At 38.1% G+C, this 20,517-nt stretch overlaps 3 protein-coding genes across 6 annotated transcripts in view; 1 reads left to right on the top strand and 2 right to left on the bottom strand.

Moving 5' to 3' along the window:
- The first annotated feature begins 1,087 nt into the window (after positions 1-1,087).
- On the top strand, positions 1,088-9,358 carry LOC144660182 (uncharacterized). 2 transcript variants are annotated; one of them, XM_078520775.1, is made up of 4 exons: positions 1,088-1,202; positions 3,965-4,060; positions 4,693-4,793; positions 6,220-9,358. In XM_078520775.1, exon 4 carries the CDS (start codon positions 6,250-6,252, stop codon positions 7,603-7,605), a length of 1,356 nt encoding a protein of 451 aa, XP_078376901.1. In that variant the 5' UTR covers positions 1,088-1,202; positions 3,965-4,060; positions 4,693-4,793; positions 6,220-6,249; the 3' UTR covers positions 7,606-9,358. The 2 variants fall into 2 exon arrangements, with proteins under 2 accessions (XP_078376901.1, XP_078376902.1); XM_078520776.1 differs by lacking the exon at positions 1,088-1,202 and adding an exon at positions 3,660-3,728.
- Positions 9,359-11,105: 1,747 nt separating this feature from the next.
- Positions 11,106-20,517, bottom strand: part of LOC144660167 (plexin domain-containing protein 2-like) — a 79,395-nt gene continuing 69,983 nt past the window's right edge. Inside the window, exon 17 of one of the 3 annotated variants that reach the window (XR_013572047.1) lies at positions 11,106-12,372. The gene's annotated coding sequence lies outside the window, so the exon portion shown is untranslated. Of the gene's footprint in view, positions 12,373-12,393; positions 12,882-20,517 lie in introns of those variants that run through there. The other 2 variants (XR_013572048.1, XR_013572050.1) reach the window with 2 other exon arrangements.
- The window catches only part of LOC144660186 (plexin domain-containing protein 2-like), a 29,257-nt gene continuing 21,617 nt past the window's right edge, over positions 12,878-20,517 (bottom strand). Inside the window, exons 6-12 of the mRNA XM_078520782.1 lie at positions 19,555-19,608; positions 19,358-19,422; positions 17,904-18,069; positions 16,029-16,116; positions 15,399-15,471; positions 14,601-14,768; positions 12,878-13,847 (exon numbers count right to left, since the gene is read on the bottom strand). Coding sequence (XP_078376908.1) covers positions 13,749-13,847; positions 14,601-14,768; positions 15,399-15,471; positions 16,029-16,116; positions 17,904-18,069; positions 19,358-19,422; positions 19,555-19,608 — 713 coding nt within the window. The 3' untranslated portion in view covers positions 12,878-13,748. The remainder of the gene's footprint in view (positions 13,848-14,600; positions 14,769-15,398; positions 15,472-16,028; positions 16,117-17,903; positions 18,070-19,357; positions 19,423-19,554; positions 19,609-20,517) is intronic.

Below are 20,517 nucleotides of genomic sequence, written 5' to 3'. Positions count from 1 at the left end.
AAAAAACAGGACAATGAAGATATTATAATATATTGACTGTATTGACGATGTAGGATGTCCGCCATGTTGGATGCTCACGAGCGAGGGGGCTTGGACTCTAATGATCGAGAACTCCATTGCCTCTCAGTTAATTCATTAGGTGATTCCACGGTATTGCATTGCGCATTCTAGCTGCGCATAAGTTTTCGCGTCATTTAGCGCGCGCACGAGCGCGCGCGCGCACAGAAAACTACGAGATTCCCTTTAGGCTAAGCTCGGTAGGGAAATAAATGGTCATTTTCTCTTAAACGAGCACGGTGACCCCCATTTTTTAATGCAATAATTTAAATGTCATACGGTTGTCTACAATATATTGCAATTTAAAGAAAAGTTTAAAATTCTACATTGAGATATTTTAATTTTAGTGCCGTAAAAAGCACGTTTTTAGGTAGTGCCGTTAACGTGCGCACAGAGCAAAATCTTCAATTTCTTCATTATCTTAATTCCTGTACAATAAGAATAGTTTTTAATATAAGATCAAAGTCTATTTTGTTGAACTAGACTAATTTTTTAATGCAAAAATGATTTTTCTCGAAACAATAGCAATCCCCATTTGGATTACTAGGGTTCCTAATATATACCTCGCGGGTCGTATATTTACTATAACGCCATCCATTTTACACAAAAACTAGCGCGGTGACCCCCATTTTTTATTTCATTTTTTTAATCCTCATAACATAATTGTAACCTGGACCAAGTTTCAGAAAATTTTTAATACTCCTTCTATTTCAGTGGAATCACCTTAACGGGGCCCAGCCGAAAGCTGGAGGCTGGCGCCACCGGTCATAAAATGCAGTTTGTGTCGTCGTTCAACGTTACATTGTTAGGGATATATCGCTGACTTGACTTGAGATATATCGCTGGCTCGTTACTTCGCAGGCCCTTGGCGTTTGACCGCTGTGTTAATTTATGCAATCCCGTGTCCCACCCATTGGGCCCCGGTAAGTTCCACGCGGTACGTAGTGGTTCTAGTTGGTTCTTAAAACAATAGATAACAGGTGACAACAATTCCCCTAGCCCTGAATAACAATACAGCGAGCGAATGAAAATAGAGGTTCCAGAGAGGTAGTGTCTTGCTGAACCTGAGTATCGCTGTTTGGCGCGTTGAAAATTGTCAAAATTGTCAAGCTTTGCAGAACTTCAGATCTTGTTTCGGGAACAATGTAAGTTCAGGATAGTAATTTGTTTTTCGTGACTAATTAACACGAACACAAGGTGGAAAGATTTCCGCAGAGCACGATATTTGTATAATTTGTAATTTACTCCACGTGCTTAGCCTGCGTGGCCGGCGTTCAAAGGGGAAGGAGAAAGAGAGTTCGAGCGCGAAGCGCAAGGTGCGAGGAAAGAGCGCGAAGCGTGAACTCCCCTTTTCCTTCCCCTTTGAACGCCGGCCACGCATCGCGCTTTGCGCTCTCTCCTCGCACCTCGCGCTTCGCGCTCGAACTCCCCTTTTCCTTCCCCTTTGAACGCCGGCCACGCAGGCTAGACAGTGCTCTGCGGACATCTTTCGCCTTGATAATATTTGTTTGTTTAACCACTGATTTATGGATCGTTTTATTTATCAGTATTTTTAATGCAGTATGGCAAGTAGCAAAATTCAACACTTGTTCATTTTCAATTTAATCATTATTTTAGGGTACATATTCAATTCAAATTTGACTCATTCAATTCAATCACTCATTTAATTGGATCGCTCGTTTAATTCAATCACTCATTCAATTCAATGTTGATTCAATTACATATTTAATTCCATGCCAAAGCCCAATTCCCACTGGCCATTACAGAAATGCGCCCATTGAAACATGTCACATGGGAATTAATGCAATAAGCTAAAAATTAAACATGCGAAGCGGCGAAGACCGCGAAATGTTCAGTTGCCTTCTTTCCAAAGTGTTTCGCTTTGGACTCAACAATAATTCTCGTTGAAATTCTTGCTACAACAAAGATATTTTCATGGCTTTTGGCGAACAAACCTCAAACAAGACTTGGAATGAGCGTTCACGATATTCACGCGTAATCGGCCACGAAAATATAAACAGCTTTATGCAAATTTTCTGTTTATATTTTAATTTAAATTTTAACTGTATATCGAGTAGCTTAGAATTGCTTTCCCTTGTCGTAAAAAAACCACATTGACTTGGAAAGTTGCTGAAATCACAAACATGCAACAGATGACTGGATCAGATTCCAAAATTCGTCACGATGTGGACGGCGCTTCGGACTTTGGTCGTTACTTACGAGGTTTTGCATAAACACTTCGATAAAAAGAGCTTTTTTCATCAGCATTTGAATCCCTTTTTTCATCAGCATTGTCCTCTAAAGGACTCAGGGGCATAACATTCAACTCCCTTTTGGGAATTTGTCACTTCATGACTTCACGTTCTAAAGAAACCGAAACTGATACAATGATACATAGCAGCTTTTGCAATCTCGTTTCCAAGGCGTGGTGCCCGCAAAGCATCATGGGTACCCCACTTTTCCCGGGCGAAACATTTCAGTGGTACAGTTCTGTAATGAGTCCGGCGCACTAACCATTAGGCCACCGCGCCATTGCTCATTAAGGATGAGCCAATATTCGATACGAATTTTTTGAAGCACCGATATTTTGATGTTTTTGAAAAGTATATATCGAGAACAAAGTATATATCAATATCGAGAAAAAGGCAAATGTCATATTGAAATCGTTTCGTTTTTAAAAACTCGTATTAGCCCACCCTTATCACTCATTCAATTTAATGCACTTATTATGCAGTCAAATGATGGATCAGAGGGAACCTGGAAATAAGAATGTGTCTGGTTGAAGCCATATTGAACTTTAGGAAAGTACTAAGCTGTCATGTGCTGTTTCTGCTGAAATTAAAGGAAACATGGGATCAGAGATTGAGCTGTTCAAATTAGAAGACTTACCATTACTTACTTCATTATATCCACCTCTGTGTTGGAGAAAGCAGAGCTTATTTGCCGTGAAGAAAACATATTTTGAGCACAGTGGAAACACATGTGGTTGTATATGCAGTCGTAGCCTGCAGAACATGTGGTTTATTTTGCAGGTTGGTTGAAGATGAGGGCGAGCACACGTAAACAAACCTGCTTGCAAAATTTGAAGCTGTTTTGACGATGTTCGATTTAGCAGAAATTCAAGCGGCCGTTTTTACGTACGCGCCTTCAATCAGTATCTTTGTCTGGCATCGCCAAAGACTGTTGTAGCTTAACTTGGAGAAAACCAAAAGTTGGTTTTAGAGAGACATTCTATGTTGTGAAGGTTATGCTTCTTGCACTAATTTGATCGAGCGCTTTGTCTCTTGAGCTAGATGATTGGGTTTTACTGTTTACCTCCTCTGTTGTTTGTGTCACGTTGGCATCATTTGATTCAGATGAAGATTTGAAACCTCATGGCACTTTTCGCCATCGTTTACTATCACAATGATTCAGTTTCCGTAAAGAGCTGATTAATTATTTAAGCTTTTCCAGAGGCCTGTCGGTAGCAAACCCAAAACAGCCTTAATAATAATAATGCTTTGATGCACGCCTTTTGTTTCTCCTTTAATTTTAAATATTCAACATACAAATTAAGGGCGGAAGCGAACGCCTTTTTGTCTTTTCACACATTTAACTGATCATGTGGCTTAAAGCAACCAATCACGGAAAAACCGTTTGCCAGACGAACAGTTGGAAGAGCATAAACAATGGTGTGTCTACAGGCGGTTTATTTTTCCTTCACGCTTCGTGCTTGCCCTTGCACTTGCCTGCATGTGCCTCTGCCGGTCGCGCTTCACGCAACCTGCAAAATAAACTGCCTGTTCTGCAGACTAATGTAGTCGATCCAGCACGGGCATTACTAAACAGCGAAACACTGAAACAGCAAGAAACTGAAACAAAAGACCAAAATCCAACTGCTATTTTTTCTTTCTTTCCTGAAATAAAGCTCCCCTTTCACCGGTCGGGACTGGAAATGAAGTGCACTTAACCGGAAGTGGAGTGAAGTGTCAGGTCAAACGTATTGGGACATAAAATTCATAAGGTATGAATACAATGTGTGTTTTTTTTTGTGAGAATCTTTGTCTTTGAGTCAAGTTGCGGCTCTTTTGAACTTTAAATGCCTGCTATAAATACAGCATGTAGTGCCCTTCAATGCACTGCGAATGTACAAAATGTAGGAGTTGTGAAGGCTATCGACATGAATCACTTTGCGGAAATTTCCCTGTGGGTGAGCCACATCTGTCAAGTTCCATTCTAGACTAACGTAGTATGTTTTTGGCTGTATCTGTTATACAATGGACAGATGCTGATTGGCTTCTTCAAACCAAAGGCAAACTACCAGCAAACAGAATTCCTTGATCGACTGTTAGAAATTGTTACGTTGTAAATTGAATTATTTGATGTCCATATCTCTGTAGCCCAGTATTCTTTGGAATATTTCTATCTCATTTTTGAGACTAAAAAGGTGTATTTTGATCATGGATGGAATGACTCCATCTTGGAAATTCCGATTTCTTGTGTTCCAGAAAATTCTGCACGTATGCATGAACCGCAAAATGGTACTATATAAGGGGAGCATTGGATACAGTCAGGTGCACCCTTCCCCTTCCCCTTTTACAAGATTAATTAATTCCAGTTGATTTTAATTATTTTATTAACTAAAATGTCTAACAGGAATCAAAGGAGTGAAGGAGTGAAGAAGTGATATCAGCCTTCTCACTACACCTCAGAATTTTCCAAGTTAAAACTAGGATACTAGTAAAAGGCCAGGCAAGGTATGCTTTTAGTTTTATTATTCAGATGCCGTTTTTAGTACATAATTTGAACTAATTTAGACCATAACTGGTCAGAAAATTCATGTCAAAAACGTCTTAAAAACGAATATCAATCTTGGGGAGCCTCCTTTGATTTTTAAACTCGTGGAGGCACTTGCTTACAGTGTTATGTATGGATTAGTCTCTGTCATTCGATCACCGACTCATAAAAATGTTAGTATAATGGTATAATAAGATGTACATCGACACAATTCAAATGAAATTGATAATCATACATTTTGTTTAAATGTACATTTTTGTATTATTAAGCTTAAGTGTATTTTCAAATCTCATATCAACTTTGCATTATTAATTGTTTAGTTCTATTAAAAGGAAATTAAACAATTTTTGCTTGTTAAGGCAACTCTGAAAGTTCATAAAAGTGAGAATTTGTGTAAGCACGGTGGGTTGCAAATCACCGGTCAAATGGAGAAAGTGTCTTTTTTAAACATCAATAATAAAAATGTAATATTAAATAATATTAGTTTATTACATTGCAAATCAAAAACTGATGTAAATTCCCCAGTCCGAAAGTTATATGTTAAGGTCAAATGCAAATGCCACTCCACTCATGGGCCGAACCTAACTCAATTACTGTAATGATTCGATTTAGCGCCCTCCTTCCAATTAGCGCCCCCTTCCGAATAAGCAGCCCCCTTCGATTGTGTTTTTGTCAATAAGCGCCCCTATTGCAATAAGCGCCCTCATTCTAATAAATGTCCCCATTCTTATAAACTCATGAACATTCACGGTACCATACAATAACAATTACATATTAACTGCTAAAATGAACAATTCTTTTAAAGGTAACTAAACTTTCAACAGTTTGTTACTGTTACAGTTTCTGTTATTGTTAGTTATTTAAATATTTATAAACGTTTTGTTTGGACCATTTGGTTGTTTCTCAAAACATTAAATAAGCGCCCTGTTCTGAATAAGCGCTCTGTCTCGAATAAGCGCCCTCCCTTGAGGTGCCAAAAGTAAATAAGCGCCCGGGCGCTAAATCAAATCATTACGGTAAGATCAATTAAGTTCGACTTTTTTTTGGATTGGAGGGACATTGACTAGTGGCAAACCATTTGACCGGGCCTCACATCTGTGGCACCCCTTTTTCTGGGTTTCTTTACGTAACGTACAACCACTTATTAAAATGAAAGTTGCTTTTACCTGTGAAATCACGTTCATTTCCATTCTAAATACAATCATGATTAATTAATCACTTTATGAAATGGGTACTGCCACGTAACTTCTAATCCAAGGTGTAGATATGATTTGTTCATTGTATGCCTATGGTTGCCCAAACTGTTTCTAAAAGAAGTCCAAAAAGTCAAATTCGGCTTTTTTGTCAATATAAACCTTATGATTGTACCTTTCTGTATTTTTGCAGGTTTTTTCATTGTTTTCACTCAAACACAAGATGGCGTTAACTGGTAATGAAGATTACAAGCAACTGAAAGAATCTGTTATTAGCCAAAAAAGGGAGAACAAGGTGAATCCCAGTGATCTATATAAACTGGCATCACTGTTAGCTCGATGGAAACCGAATGACAAGCTTCCTGTTTGCCTTTTATGTAGAGACACATCGAAGAAGCCAACACAACTGGGACACATTTTCCCACACTCTGTCTTGAAGAAAGCTGGCAAAAAAAAATTTTTTGACTTGACTCGGGGGACGGAAGCAGGAATTTCCAAATTGGGATATCATGCCTTTTGTGGGGATTGTGAAAAAAGATTCAAACAAGGAGAGGATTGGTTTAATCCACAGTTCTTTGAAAAGCTGGTTAATAACCCACAAGAAAAAATTCAAGTAGGGGCGACAAGGGATTTAGAGGGCAAGAAGTTCCCATGGCTTTATTACACTTTGATTTCTATCATTTGGCGCTTATTGTGTTTTTATTCATCATGTTGTGAATACATTGAAATATTAGAATTATTTCGCAATTACCTGTTAGACTGGGAGGCATCCCAAAAGGCAATGGACAGTATGGTAGAATTATCTCTTTTTGCCCCAAATTCGGACGTCACTGAGATGTTTAATGCTAAAGAATTAGCTTTTTTTCATCGCTACTTTTACAACACTTTTCATCCTGTATTTCGTAAAGCCGATCGCTTCAACAAAGAATCCAATGGAGTTTGGGCGTATATTTTTTGTGGGCCACTGCATGTTAAAATGAATTACAATGAGGAAGACTCAAAGGCCTCAAAATCTTTTGAAGAGTGGGAGACACTAAGTATGCTTACAAACAAAGATGATAATTTTACCATAGGGGACCAAGATAGTAGGATATTTCCTGTATTAGTACATATAGAGTTCCTGACAGAGGGGTCAAGAGATATGTCGTGGATAAGTCAACTGCTATTAGCAGAGAGGGATTCAACAAGCAGTTCACCTGCTGTGCAGGCTCCATGGACATGTACCTATTTGCACTTGTTGCCAAGAAATGTATCTTATAACGCCAGCACAGATAAGTTTGAGCTTAGTTCTGACATCTACAAAGAAATAACTGAAATAGTTATAGATGAAGGCCAGCATCCTAAAATTTTCATATTTGTTAAGGCAAAAAGGGGCAACGAGAAAATTCTTTTTGTAGCAGTTAAAGGTGGCTTTTTCGGTGGTGGGGAAATTGCCATGGGGTTGAATGTTGACCCTGATGGAAAAGTGAGTTGTATGAAAGGAGCTCATGTCCGTCAGGCAATTAAATGTAGTATAGATTTGAAAGATCCCCCGTTTAAAAAGGTAATTGAAAAAATCATTTTAAGGTTTAATGTTTGAATAAATCAGAGAAAATTTTTACTTGAGGGGCTTGCAAGCAGTTCTAGCTTATCCTGCTACACACAAATTGCAACCGATTGCAACCTTTGTTTTGGAACTGTGGAAAAAGAAAGAACACCAGGTGTGTAGATAAACGGATGGCCAAAAACTGAACCAGATACCAAAACCCATTGCTTAAGATAGGCCGGAACCAAAATTAATTAATAGCTATTTCGTTAGGGCAGACGGAAATAAAGTTTCGTTTAAAAGTGTGGGAACGAACTCATTTGATTTCGATAACAGTCTGAAGCCGACTCTTTAAGGCTGGTTCTCATATGATCGCCCCGATCGTCTCTGTCGCTTCTGTCGTTTGCAAAGTCTGAGCAAGCAAACTTTTTGAAGCAACAGAAGCGACAGAGACGATCGGGACGATCATATGAGAACCAGGCTTAACTAGTACAAGTACTTGAGGTGTTTTTTTTTTTTTCATTTTATAGTTTTACACGCCGTTGTTAACACACTTGTGATCTAGACTATGCACCAATACTAGTAAAACACGATTTTTGAATCGTGTGGCTGTAAGTTAAATGTGTTAGTTTAAGTCTTAAATTCAATCCTAACTCGTTAAGTGTTTTTTTTTATCCTATGATATTCAGCCGTATTTTCATTACAGTCTGTTTATCTTTTAAAACTTGTTTCTCTTTGTTTCGCGCAATGGTTTCGCGACAATGCCAAAGCTTTCGCTCATTTTGTTCTTCATTCTGAACATTGTCCACTGGTAGACAGTACCTCTTAGGTATAAACATTCACTGAGCTCAACCTATCTGTGTGTAATTTATTAAGTGGTAATGTGTAAATTACTGAACAATGTTAACCTGACTACTGAGGCCAACTGTTGCTGTAATCTTTGTTTCGATTAGTTTACATATTTAATTTTTTATTGTTATAGTCTAGTTTTTAAATAATAAAGATGGTAAATGTTAAACTCGGTGATAAATAGTGAAGAAATTGTTCAACATGACACGAGCGTGGGACAAAGAAAAATCTGAGTCCCCGACGGGAATCGAACCCATGACCAATTGAGCTACGACAGACTTGTTGAGAGCTGGGCCATTTACTAGGTGCACTATTTATCACCGACCCATTTTGATGATTTCGACATTGCTGATCCTAGCAGTATGCAGGACGCGTGTCACATATCAACCTAGTAAATGGCCCAGCTCACAACGAGTCTCTCGTAGCTCAGTTGGTTAGAGCGTCCAACCGGTATCTGGGAGGCCTCAGATTTTTTTTGTCCCATGCTCGTGTCATGTTGACTACTTAATCTTCGTTATTTATTACCGAGCTTAAAATTTACCATCTTTATTATTTACTACACACTTGATGATTTTGACATTGCTGATCCTAGCAGTATGCAGGACGCGTGTCACTTATCAACCTAGTAAATGGCCCTGGCCGCCCAGCTCTCAACGAGTCTCTCGTAGCTCAGTTGGTTAGAGCGCCCAACCGGTATCTGGGAGGCCATGGGTTCGATTCGCGTCGGGGACTCGGATTATTTTCTTCGTCCCACGCTCGTGTCATGTTTTGTATTTTTATTGAGTGGAGAACATATTTAAATTTACATTTTAATTTTAGCATACACGTTCACATTTAAACGAGCTCCAGGCTCACTGGTGAAATGTGTTTTGCTTTCTACTACTAAACAATATTTAAAAAGACAACGTTGTAAAACCCTTCCGCTTGAAAATAAAGCTATGACTTACTGTTGTTGGAACCAAGTCCCGTTTCTTCCTTATCGTCAGAATAAATTCAGCTGTGATGTAGATCCCTAGCTCTCCACTGTTTCCAGAGCTTATTGAAGTTTTCTTTGCTTTAAGGTTCCAAGCGTTTCGCAAAAAAAGTTCAAGAGCAACAATTTATGTTCCACAGAGTGTAAACTTTAAGCTGGAATTAACAGCGGTTACCAATCACGTGTGACCCCTAGAGCAAAAAAGTCTGGACGTCAATCAACTTTGCCTTCATGCCAAAAGCTACTCAAAAATTCACTTGCCTGTTTTAATGTTGAGGATAATTATATATTTTAGCCCGGGTAGCCCGGGCCAAACGAGGATGAGAGTTGATGAGAGTCAACTCTCGTCGACTATCATCAACACGGGCCAAACGAGAACGAGAGTCCGTCCGACTCTCACCGTCTCTAACGAAAATTTATGAGCTCGTTCAAAGCTGGTGAGAGTGGATGAGGGTGCATGAGAGTTCCATGCCAAACGAGAGCGAGAGTTTGAACTCTCATCAACTCTCGTCTTCGTTTGGCCCTGGTTTAAGTTTCTAGATCGTTAGCTCGAGTCGTTGATGGTTTATCCTTTTTTTAGTGTTGAAAATATCGGTTTGTCAAGATATCCTGTCTCGTGAGTGAGTTCAAACATCTTTAGAACTTCCTTGGAAGTCTTCGGGAAAACTCGTTTATTTTTGGGAAGTTCGGAAAACGATCGAAAAACGTTCGAATGGCCTTTGAACAACAATCGGAGAATCTTTGGAATTCTTCGTTCTAAGAAACTGCCTCAGATATCAAAACGTTTAATACCAGAACTGAAAAAAGTTGCTCCAAATATGAAAACTTGCCGAGTATTTTTGGGTTAAGTTCCAAAACGCTGCACCGCCTCCACATGTAATCGGTGACGTGAAAGGAGAACGGACACGGGGAATTTTTAAAGGAGCTTAAGGAAAACCCCGCTAACTCGAACTTGGTTAACTCAAACAAATTCCAATTTTGCCTTCTTTTGACCCTATTTCTACACAACTCGAACAAAATTGATTTTCCTTTGGATCAAATGGGACTGAAATTTACACCGTTAACTGGAAATCTCATTTTCAAACGCAGTTTGTGAGAATCTTGACTCAAGATCCCGACAAGTCAATCATCTGCGTTTGAAAAATAGAGTTCTAGTATTGATAACAGTATATCTTATTGATGGCGCATACGGAAAACAACTGCAAACCGTCAACACCATAACAACCCTTGTTCTCTTTTTTGTTACTTTTTTGTCTCAGTAAACGTGAAGGCTTCCATTGATTTTAAGGCAATTTTATACATTACAAAAAATACCCCAGCCTGTTCGTGGCATTGCGTAAAATCATAAGCCACCCCCTCCCCTCCCCCCGCCCCAAAGAAAATAAGTTTTCAAGTCTCCGACGCGAAATACGCCTCCCGTCTTACAGAAAGGTAAAACTTTAATTTTACGATTAAAGGGCCCGTATTGAAGAGCTTGTTCTGTATCGTTTTACATTATAGAGTATGCAGATTCTTATATGCACCAAACATTTTCAGATACAATATCCTATCCGTATATTAAAAAACCAAAAGATTTTTGAAACGCAAATTTCCATCTGAAAATAAGCGCCCTCAGTATGTGAGTCCAGCACCTCCCCCCAGCACCAAAGAGAATCGACCAAAGGTCCATTTCACGAGCAGACGCAATGAGATCGATACCGGTATACCAGGACACACCAAACAACAACTAAAAGACAGCAAGCAGATTTATTTTTACTTACTCTTCAGTATTCCTACAGTTTTATCAATTTGCAAGTTTTCAAACGTGAAACAAGCCATTTACTGGCTTTGGTGGCCAGTTGCATTGATATTCACACTGGGCTTAATTGCTAACGTCACACCAGTTAAACTCGTTCTGACGTTAAGTCCGGCATGATAATTGTGAGCTTAGTTTCACTTTGCATTATTATTGAGTGAGTGCTGGTGTAGGTGACATGTAGCCTGCTGGTTCCAAGAGTTTGGTTACCTTAAGGTTACTATTTTTAGCGACTACTAATTTTTGCGATTTTTTATGAGCCAGATTTAGCGACTATTAAATTTAGAATTGAACGAACTTACCATTTTCAGAAAGAACAGAGTGAATTGCAATTGTTAGAAAGTCGTCCTCGTCAGTGAAATCAGACATATTTCTCACGATGCCGGCGATCCCAGCTCTCTCCCAATCCTTTGTAATTGTTACCCTACCTTCTGACGTTGTCTATTTAATTTTGTGTTCCTCTGGCGGGCGGGGGTATTAAATTAACGCGTATTGTAAAATTCATTAACTATTCATGAGGGTGCAAACCAATCCCAGCACTGTATTCAGATCACATGCACACAACTGTAAACCCCAATACAAATCAAACAATAGAATTAACTTTTGATACAGACTCCTGCTCAGCTAATTAGTATTCATTAACTTTTGATACAGATCTCTACTGATTCGCATAACAAAACTTTGCATTCAATTTATTGTTTTCATTTCACAAGTAGAATAAAATATTCGCGTCCGATCTGTATGGCCGTTTACAATGGCTCGCCTATCGGCTCGCCATTGTAAACGCCCATACAGATCTCCCGCTCATATTTTATCTACTACTTAAACTTGACCGAGACAAACTAGCCGCTAACAATAGTAACCTGAAGGTAAAAGGGGAGCGGCGCAAATAAATGCGAGTGGAAATAGGCAAGAGTTAATAGATAGTTACTGAGGCTCGCAGCATTATTGGATATATTGCATATCCAATACATGTAATGCTGTGAGCCGAAGTAATTATCTATTATAGTTATTGATCCTCCGAAAACCATTTTTCTCTCTCTGCATCAAATCGACGATTTCAGTCGCTTCCACGCTGATGTTTTGGTTCATGGCTGCAATATTCGATATATTGCAGAGAGAGAGAACAATAGGATTTTTGTGGGTCAGTAATTATTTAGTTCAGTAGTTCAGTACAAAAGCACGTGCAGCTCAAAATCAGAACCTTTCACAGTTATATCACTGTGGTTCTTAAATACAGATAAAAAAAAAACAATAAATATTAACTAAGAATCGCTACAAGCCGATCATTTGACCCTGTGGGGAAAACGTTTTTTTTTCTCCCTAAGTTGGCACGAGGTTTCTTTTTTGTTCACTCTGATAAGCGATAGTCAAAAAAGCTGAAAAGCGATATTTTCGCTGGCATCTCGCGCGAGACGCGTGGCCAACGCACGTGTTTGGGAATTTGAGTCAAAACGATCGACTTGCAAAACAAACGATTACTAAACAGTGACTTGAATTTCTCGAATTGCTGTGCCTACCTATTTTCTTTTTATAACAAAATTTTAACATACAAAACACTGTATACTGTTTCTACAACTCAAGCAATAGATCTGTTCGCTCTTGACGTACACAACGAAGCAACTTTTTTTACGGTAAAAACTTCAATTACCTTGGTTTGTGTTAAAACGCACTAAGGTCCGATTGTACTTATTCTTTTACAGTATTGAATATCTCGTGATTTGGTGAATAGAATCTTCCACGATACATTTCTATGGTTAAGGGAGCTATGATTATTTTTAAAATTAACATTCTTTTTTTTTTTTTCGCAACGATTATTGGAGAAAAATATAAAAATTAGATCCTGAAAAGACGTCAGTAAATCTTCCCCTTTGTCTTGTACTTCGCAGGTAAATATGGTACAATGCATTTTAGTGGAGTTACATGTACAGAATGATCTTAGCGCGAAGCGTAGCAAGACAGATTAAGCAACGCAATTATTAGTAATTGACGTGAGCAACTCCAAGATGGCGTTGAAAACCGTGGAAGGTTCTATACATTTCTCTATGATCGCTGGGAATCGAGTGATCGATTTTGGAATTATACCTAGATTTATTCTCTTTAACGGTAACATTCCATCTTGGTCAGCCGTTTGAATTTTCCTGGTCACCAGCGATCATAACGAAACAACTACAAAGGCACTTACAAAAATAGTGGACACCGGCATATTATGCATTACATTAAACTACCGTGCTAATGTTAAAATTCGTTTACCGTATTTTCTCAATTAAAGTTTATTTCAAACTTGGCTCCGTGGATCCGGCGTTGATTTGAATGGTGCAGCTTATTGGAGCAAAATGTTTATTAAACAAGGGGTTTAAATCATTATTTGTGACATGAATGTAATTAGCCATCATACCTAAAGCATATTACACCTCGAATAATTTCCTGGAAGGCTTACTTTCCACTCTAGCTCGAAGACCCGGCGTTTATTCGGGGCCCGGCGTTTACTCGAGAAAAAACGGTATATGTGCTTCTTTTGACGGAAAAAATATTGCCGCTTTAGAGCCAAAAAGGGTAAGTGCATTAGGCTGTATCACCCTACAGCACCTGGGGCTTTATGTCAGAAGGATCGGCCGGGCCTGTGTTCCCGCTCACACCGGGACTACGTTTGAAGAAATCCCTGGGTTTGCGAGTGGCCTGCAAAGAGATGGAATAATGTGATTGGTTAGTTGCCAAAGCGCCTAAATAATTAATCTACTCATTTTAGCCTTTCTTGCTTTGAAACTTGTGTCAAGGCCCCAAACTGCTCTAAACCGTAACCTCGCTCACGGGATCACAAGGCACGAACAGTGTATCGAAAATATCTAAACGACGCTTAAAGGGACTTTGCCACGGATTTTACACGATTTTCGAACAGCCAACATTCATATTTGGGTTGTAGAAAACATAAAAAATGGTGGTCCATTTTAATTTAAAATTGATATATTAAAGCACTGAAACTGTTAACAAGCGTTTTTGGCTGCGGATGGAAATGGATTGCAACTTGAAAAATTAAGGCTTTACTTTTCAAGTTCTTTCCGCGCGTGTTTTAGCCGCAGCTTCAATTCTATTCGCAAATTAAGATTATATCTTCCTTTAGATGTTCAAAGATAATGTTTATTTAGGGTTAATTAAGTTGCCTACCACTAATTTCAGAACAGTTTAGACCAAAAATACGCAAAATCCCCCGTGACGTAGCTCGTTTAATTGCTTGGGCTCACTTCGAGAGGAGGCGTGCCCTTCTTAGGCAACGCTCTTTTCGGATAGTTTTTTAGCTTCAAGCTACATTAACTTAAGAAAACGCCTTCTAGCATAGTACACCTTCTCGTATTGAGTAAATGTAATTATGTTGCTTAATAGCTGCCATAATTCCCTTAGAATGTTAATCAGAATGTTAGGGCGGGACCTTACCTCAATAAGGAAGAGACCTGATTTGGAGGTGGGATGGTTGTAAGCATACACACACCAGGCCAACACAAATATCAGAATAATGCCAATGATAGCTCCTGCTCCTATGCCTTTTTTGTCTTTGAGTTTGCGTTTTGCTGGTAATCTGCTATGCAAACACTCTTCAGACATCTGTAATTGAAAAAAATTTAGGCATTGGATAACTCAGTTCATATAAGCCAAATTTTACCACCATGTCCAAAATACAGACCTTTCAAAATTTAGGATTCAAATGAAGTCGCAGGAGAAAAAGCTCGTTTCCAGAGAGAGAGAACTGGGAACGAGACCTATCTAAGAAGATTAGAAAAGCCCTTGGCACGCATGGTTTCTAGTAAGAAAGAGGCCCTGGGAACGAGGTTTCCAGGAAGGAAGAGGTCTTGGGGACAAAGTAACCAACTGAAGGAATTTTTCGATCCCAGAGCTCTTGTCTGCTTGGGTTGGAAGAGTTGCTAGGCAACATGGCGATCTGTCCAACACTGATCATGTAACGTTATGTAACACGTATCGTAACATAACTTAACGCTGATAACGTAACGCAACATTATGCAAGGTAACATAACCATGATAAACAGTTTGTGATAATCACTTTTGCAGCACATCACATAGGTTAACTGTAGGCAAAGAGTAACATAACGACAGTTGTTACCCTTAAAAGAAAAGCACGGTGTGATTGAATATTAGAGTCTGATAGCGAACAACGCTTGGATTGTAACCACATCATTGTAACTTCTTAGCAAGCAGGAGTTTAAGTTAGACCGTCACCTCTTTGATGGCATTGTCGTTGCATTCATTTCTCTCCCATTCCTCACGGTGGCGATCCACTCCATCTGAACACCTGAAATTAGAACAAAGCTGTCAACAAACGTAAATTATCTCTTGTTTTCAGTATTCCACTGATTCTATCAGTGTGACGGTGCCTGGTGGTTGCCGCTCTCGGGGTTGCCATAGATACCTTCGCATTCGCTAGAAGCATGCAACATACCTAAGGCACCATCCCCATGCTCATCTATTGGTGATGAGTTTAACAAAAGTAAATTATCCCTTGTTTTCAGATTTCCTGAGCCTTAGAAAAAAGAGTGTCTTAACGCATCAGGACCGAGTATTTTGGTCTCATCGAAAACTATTTAAACCAATCATATCAGACCTCTCCCATGCTTGTGACCTGTTACATGTCTTTCTGCACTTTCTTCCAGTCACTTGTTTGTCTCTTTATTCGGGATTACCTCTACACTCAGGGGCTAGATGGTAGGAAGGAAGAAGGCTGTTTGTGAGCCCCTACAAACAGCCAGCTGTTTGGTTTTGGTCACGCAAGTGTCTCGGTAGAAATGAACTCCACTAATTGTAAGTCTATTCACATTGCAACATATGTTGATATAGTTACAAGGTACTCACTTCTGTATTTTAGGGCACCATTGGCAGGTAAAGGTAGTTTCTGCCGTTCGCTCCATACACACAGTACACGTCTGAGCACCCACACAACCTGTCAAGAATTGTATTGCGTTACTACTGACTCCGTGACTTACATTTCGACTGCGCAGACTCTGTTTACTCAAACTTTATTTCAGTCACAAAACAGATCGGGAAGAGTTCTGCGTTTCAAAATGGACTAAAATTGATCTTGTTTGGTCCTCTATCTCACTCTTTCGGAATTTTACAATGGAACGATCGGAAAAAGTAAGTGAAACGGGAATCTGGATTTGACGTTAAAATATCTACTTTTGTGCTTTTCGAAATTAATTAAAAGTGTTCACACAGTCTACGGGCGCTTCTCAGAAAATTTGATTAACTTTGATGCCGTGTTAAAATAGGGTTTCCTTCAATAACCCAAGCCAATTCTCAGGAATGTTTTAGACGTGTGATTGTACGAGGATTGAGAAAGTTATACCACATGTTGAATTAAACACCTTAGAAAATGATTATTAATGCACATTTTAGTTATCGTGAAGACTTAACTTTTAAATTATTTCAGTTCGACGAGTCTCGCTTAACCCTTATCATGCTAAGCACGGATTATTCCGGGATTTGGAGGAATGGCCATTCTGCCACTTATGACGTCACCAATTTACACGTCAGCAGATTTTTGTGATTTGCATCTTATAGAGCTTGGATAGATCTTTCCACAGGACTGTCTATCTTCAATATTGACTGCATTCCGACAGAGCTAATCGAAAAAATCCCGATTAGTTTTTGGTGTAAAATTGGCGCTAAAACAGGCCAAAATACCCGTACTTGATCATGATCTCCTTTCCAGGGTTTTCCATTGATTCAGATCAAAACTTTTCAGGCCAGTAGAAGGGGAGCACAGAGTAAAAGATAGAGAAAATAAGAAAGCAGAGAAAAACGAAAAGGAAAGGAGCAAGGAAAAAAATCGGAACGGTTCAGCAAAAAAAAAGAAGTCCAAATTTTGGCTTATGCGCATGCGCCAAAGTAAAATATTGTACATTTTTACATGGAAATTTCATCAAAATCTTCCTGCATTTTCAGAATGTACATTTTTAGCAAATTTAGAGAACTTTCGGACCGTAGAGCCAAGAAAATCGATTAACAGATAAAATAACGCGTTTTTAGGAATAATTTCAACATATTAAGGGTTAAGAGGACAGGTCAAATTTCTTCCTTATCCGCTTTCTTCACGTAATTGCAATTTGTGGAGCAAAAGCAACCTGAATCGAGCAAAATTTCGCATGATTTAGGATTTTAGGTATTTTAGCTTAAGCTCTGAAATTATTATCTTTCAGTAAAAGAAAAAGGGCTTTTCGATCTGTTGATAGAAAATGTCCAAACTTCTCCGTGCGGCCTTCTTTGCGAACGCGAGAGGAGTTTATATGATAGCGAACTTCGGGTGAAAAATTGAGCAATTTTTGATTTTCCTATTTTTCTCGAAATTAAAAGACTTTTTGCGAGAAAAAACAGGTTTCTTATCTTCATGTACCTAAAAGCTATCAACGAGCAAAAAATGATGGGAATCGATTTTTCAACTTCTTTTCATTTCTCGGCAAAAAATGAAGGAAATCTATTTTTCAACTTCTTTTCATTTCTCGGCAAAAAATGAAGGAAATCTATTTTTCAACTTCTTTTCTTTTCTCACTGAATGCTCGGTTTTTTTTCTGACCAGCATTCTAAAGCTGTTTGAGATAAAAAAAACATGTCGAAAATATAATTATTTAAGTTAATTAATTAGCGACTACTGCGAGTGAAAATGGCCTGGTATACATTATGTATGTTGTATTTGAATGTAAGGTACATTTATCTAAAATGTATACTTACTTAGTTGAGGTTCAAATATCACAGCCGCGTTATTGACAACACTCTGCTTGGTAATGTTAATTACGCTGTATATGTAGAAGATATATCGGATGACATAAGCATTTGCTATGCCAACTTTCACAGGGTGGTATGGTAAAACGGGAATTTTGTCCACGTCCATTGGAATCTGTAAAATAGCAAGCACCAAGAAATGTTTAACTACGATCACCCTGAAATGTCAGTCTCCTCCACTCTCAGTCTAAACCCCTTCCCCCTGGATTACTAATAATAATAATAATAAAATTAATAATAATAATAATAATAATAATAATAATAATAATAATAATAATAATAATAATAATAATAATGGAACATCGGGCAGTATATCCACAGAGTGGCTCTTCGCCTGCCCGATCGTAACTAAATTTACAGATGTAAAAGATTAAAAAAATATCTTATATGTACATGAAAACGAGATAAAATTGTATTAAACTTATGCAAATTAAACTTCACTGACCTAACTACGATATTAGGATTAGGTTAAAGGTGCCAGGACATGACTGACTTTTTCACGTTAAAGTAGGATCTACATGTAAACTGCAGAAATTGCCTGAGACACGAAATAAATGTTGAATGCAAATTTGCAAGATCTGACATGCAAGTCAAGTTCCCGCCCAGGGTCAAGTTATATAATCATACCTTTAAACTTTGTGTGGATAATTTGAGACATGCTGTCTTGTTTATATAACATAAACGGCAAAAGAAGTGTGATCAAGACAACAGGTTTCCTAATTATAGTTTTTAAAAAAATTGACAGAGGTGGCTCTGAACGGCGCTTTCATAACATTTTTTAGACTTTGCAAAAAAGTGTGGGCTAATATAACATGTTTATCACAATTTGATAGCAAAGCACAGGGGATCATCAAGCTCGTTCCAGAATTTTAAGCACTTATAAAGTTAAAATTAAGGGTGTTTACATTGTCCGTTAATGCTGTTGCTATGGTAACCTGCTATGTCAAAAAGATGACAACAACCTGTTTACCAATGATTGGGTATTTGTTCAATACCATCATAGTTAGTATACGTAGAACCCCAGTTACTCGAACTCGGATAACTAGAACTCCCCGCTAAAACTCAAACAAACTTACTATTGTTTTTATTTTTAATGTACTTAATGTGATAATGTACAATAGATTATTTTAAGAAATGAATACATAAAATTTATAAATTTGTACTGCGGATGTACATTTTAAGCAAATGAAAGATCATCGCAGTAATGTACTCAACTTAAGCAGTTGAGAAAAGCAAGCCTGAAAAAAAATTCAGGCTTGATGACCTCTGCGATACTAGTGCAGCGCTCTAACCAACTGAGCTATCAAGCAAACTTCATTGATTTGTACTGCGGATCCACAATTCATGAAGACAACTAAGAAGATTTTGTACATGTACATTGAACATGGACATCTCATAAATACCTCTTTGTATGCAAACCATATTGTGCCATTTTTGTGTAGAGTGCACTGGAAAGTAAATGGTCCAACTAATGTGTAGAAAAACAAAACAAATCAATATCTGTTAATTGTCAGATAATCTCAATAAGTTACATGTAATTCACTAATCAAAAAGTTATAATTAGTTGTTTATTGGAATTTAAATGTCTTGATTACTTTACCAGTGGTGTTGTCATGTAAAAGAACCTTGTACCACTCTACTGTCAGCTTTGATCCTAAAAAATATCCAAAAATACATACATAAGGGATAAAAAGTATCCCTAATAATAATAATGATAATAATAATAAATATTCAGACGGGATGTTATGACCCTTCAGTACATGGGTATTGTTATCAAAGGAGTCCTGTTTAGAGAAAAAAATATAACAACATAAAAATATAAATCATGAGATAAAAATATAAAAAATATTAGTAACTTATACTAATGAAACCTACACAAAAAATTCATTAAAAGACTGCCTAAATAAAACCCTGCCTAGCTAGTCTGTCTTAAGTTTTCAAAGGTAAAGAATTAAAAATAGATGCAACAGAGAAATAAAAACTTTTCTCAGCAAAGTCAAGTTTCACTTTTGGAAGAACAACAGTGGCTCCACAGTTCCTCTTGTTAGGCGGTCAAAAACAAATAAACAACCTTTTCCATTAGAGCGTTTTCGACTGTGGGTAGGCGGAGTTCACAGCTTAGACATTTAGAATCAATTGAACAAATAAATTGAACCATACACACACAGTAATGACATCAGCCTAATACCAGGACTTGGAAAAAAGTGTCATCTAGTCGTCTTAAGAACAAGTAGTTTTTCCTATCGGCAAGTAACTTCTCGTGCTCACTTATCTCCTTGGATGGGAAATGGGCCCCAGGCAAGTCACAAGTCGGTATGGGTGAATTTAATGAACACTGGGGCTAACGGTGCTTCGTTTGTCCTAACAATTCATAATATATGGCATGCAATGCATGCAGAAGCGATGACGTTTCAAAAGGGAAATTTGTCAAAAAACTTAACGTAAATAGAAGTAGCTGACAAAAGTTCGTGATAAAGACTGTTATCCAACTGCAGCTTACATTTTTTAAACCTAAGAAGCAATTTTAGTGATTGTATAAATAGCATAGTTAGGATCTGATGGG

This window comes from Oculina patagonica, chromosome 7, assembly GCF_052425735.1.
Source record: "Oculina patagonica isolate OP01 chromosome 7, crgOcupat, whole genome shotgun sequence".
In the NCBI taxonomy this organism is placed as follows: domain Eukaryota; kingdom Metazoa; phylum Cnidaria; class Anthozoa; order Scleractinia; family Oculinidae; genus Oculina; species Oculina patagonica.
The sequence above is the reverse complement of the archived record's forward strand: the minus strand, read 5'-3'. Positions and strand labels throughout refer to the sequence as shown.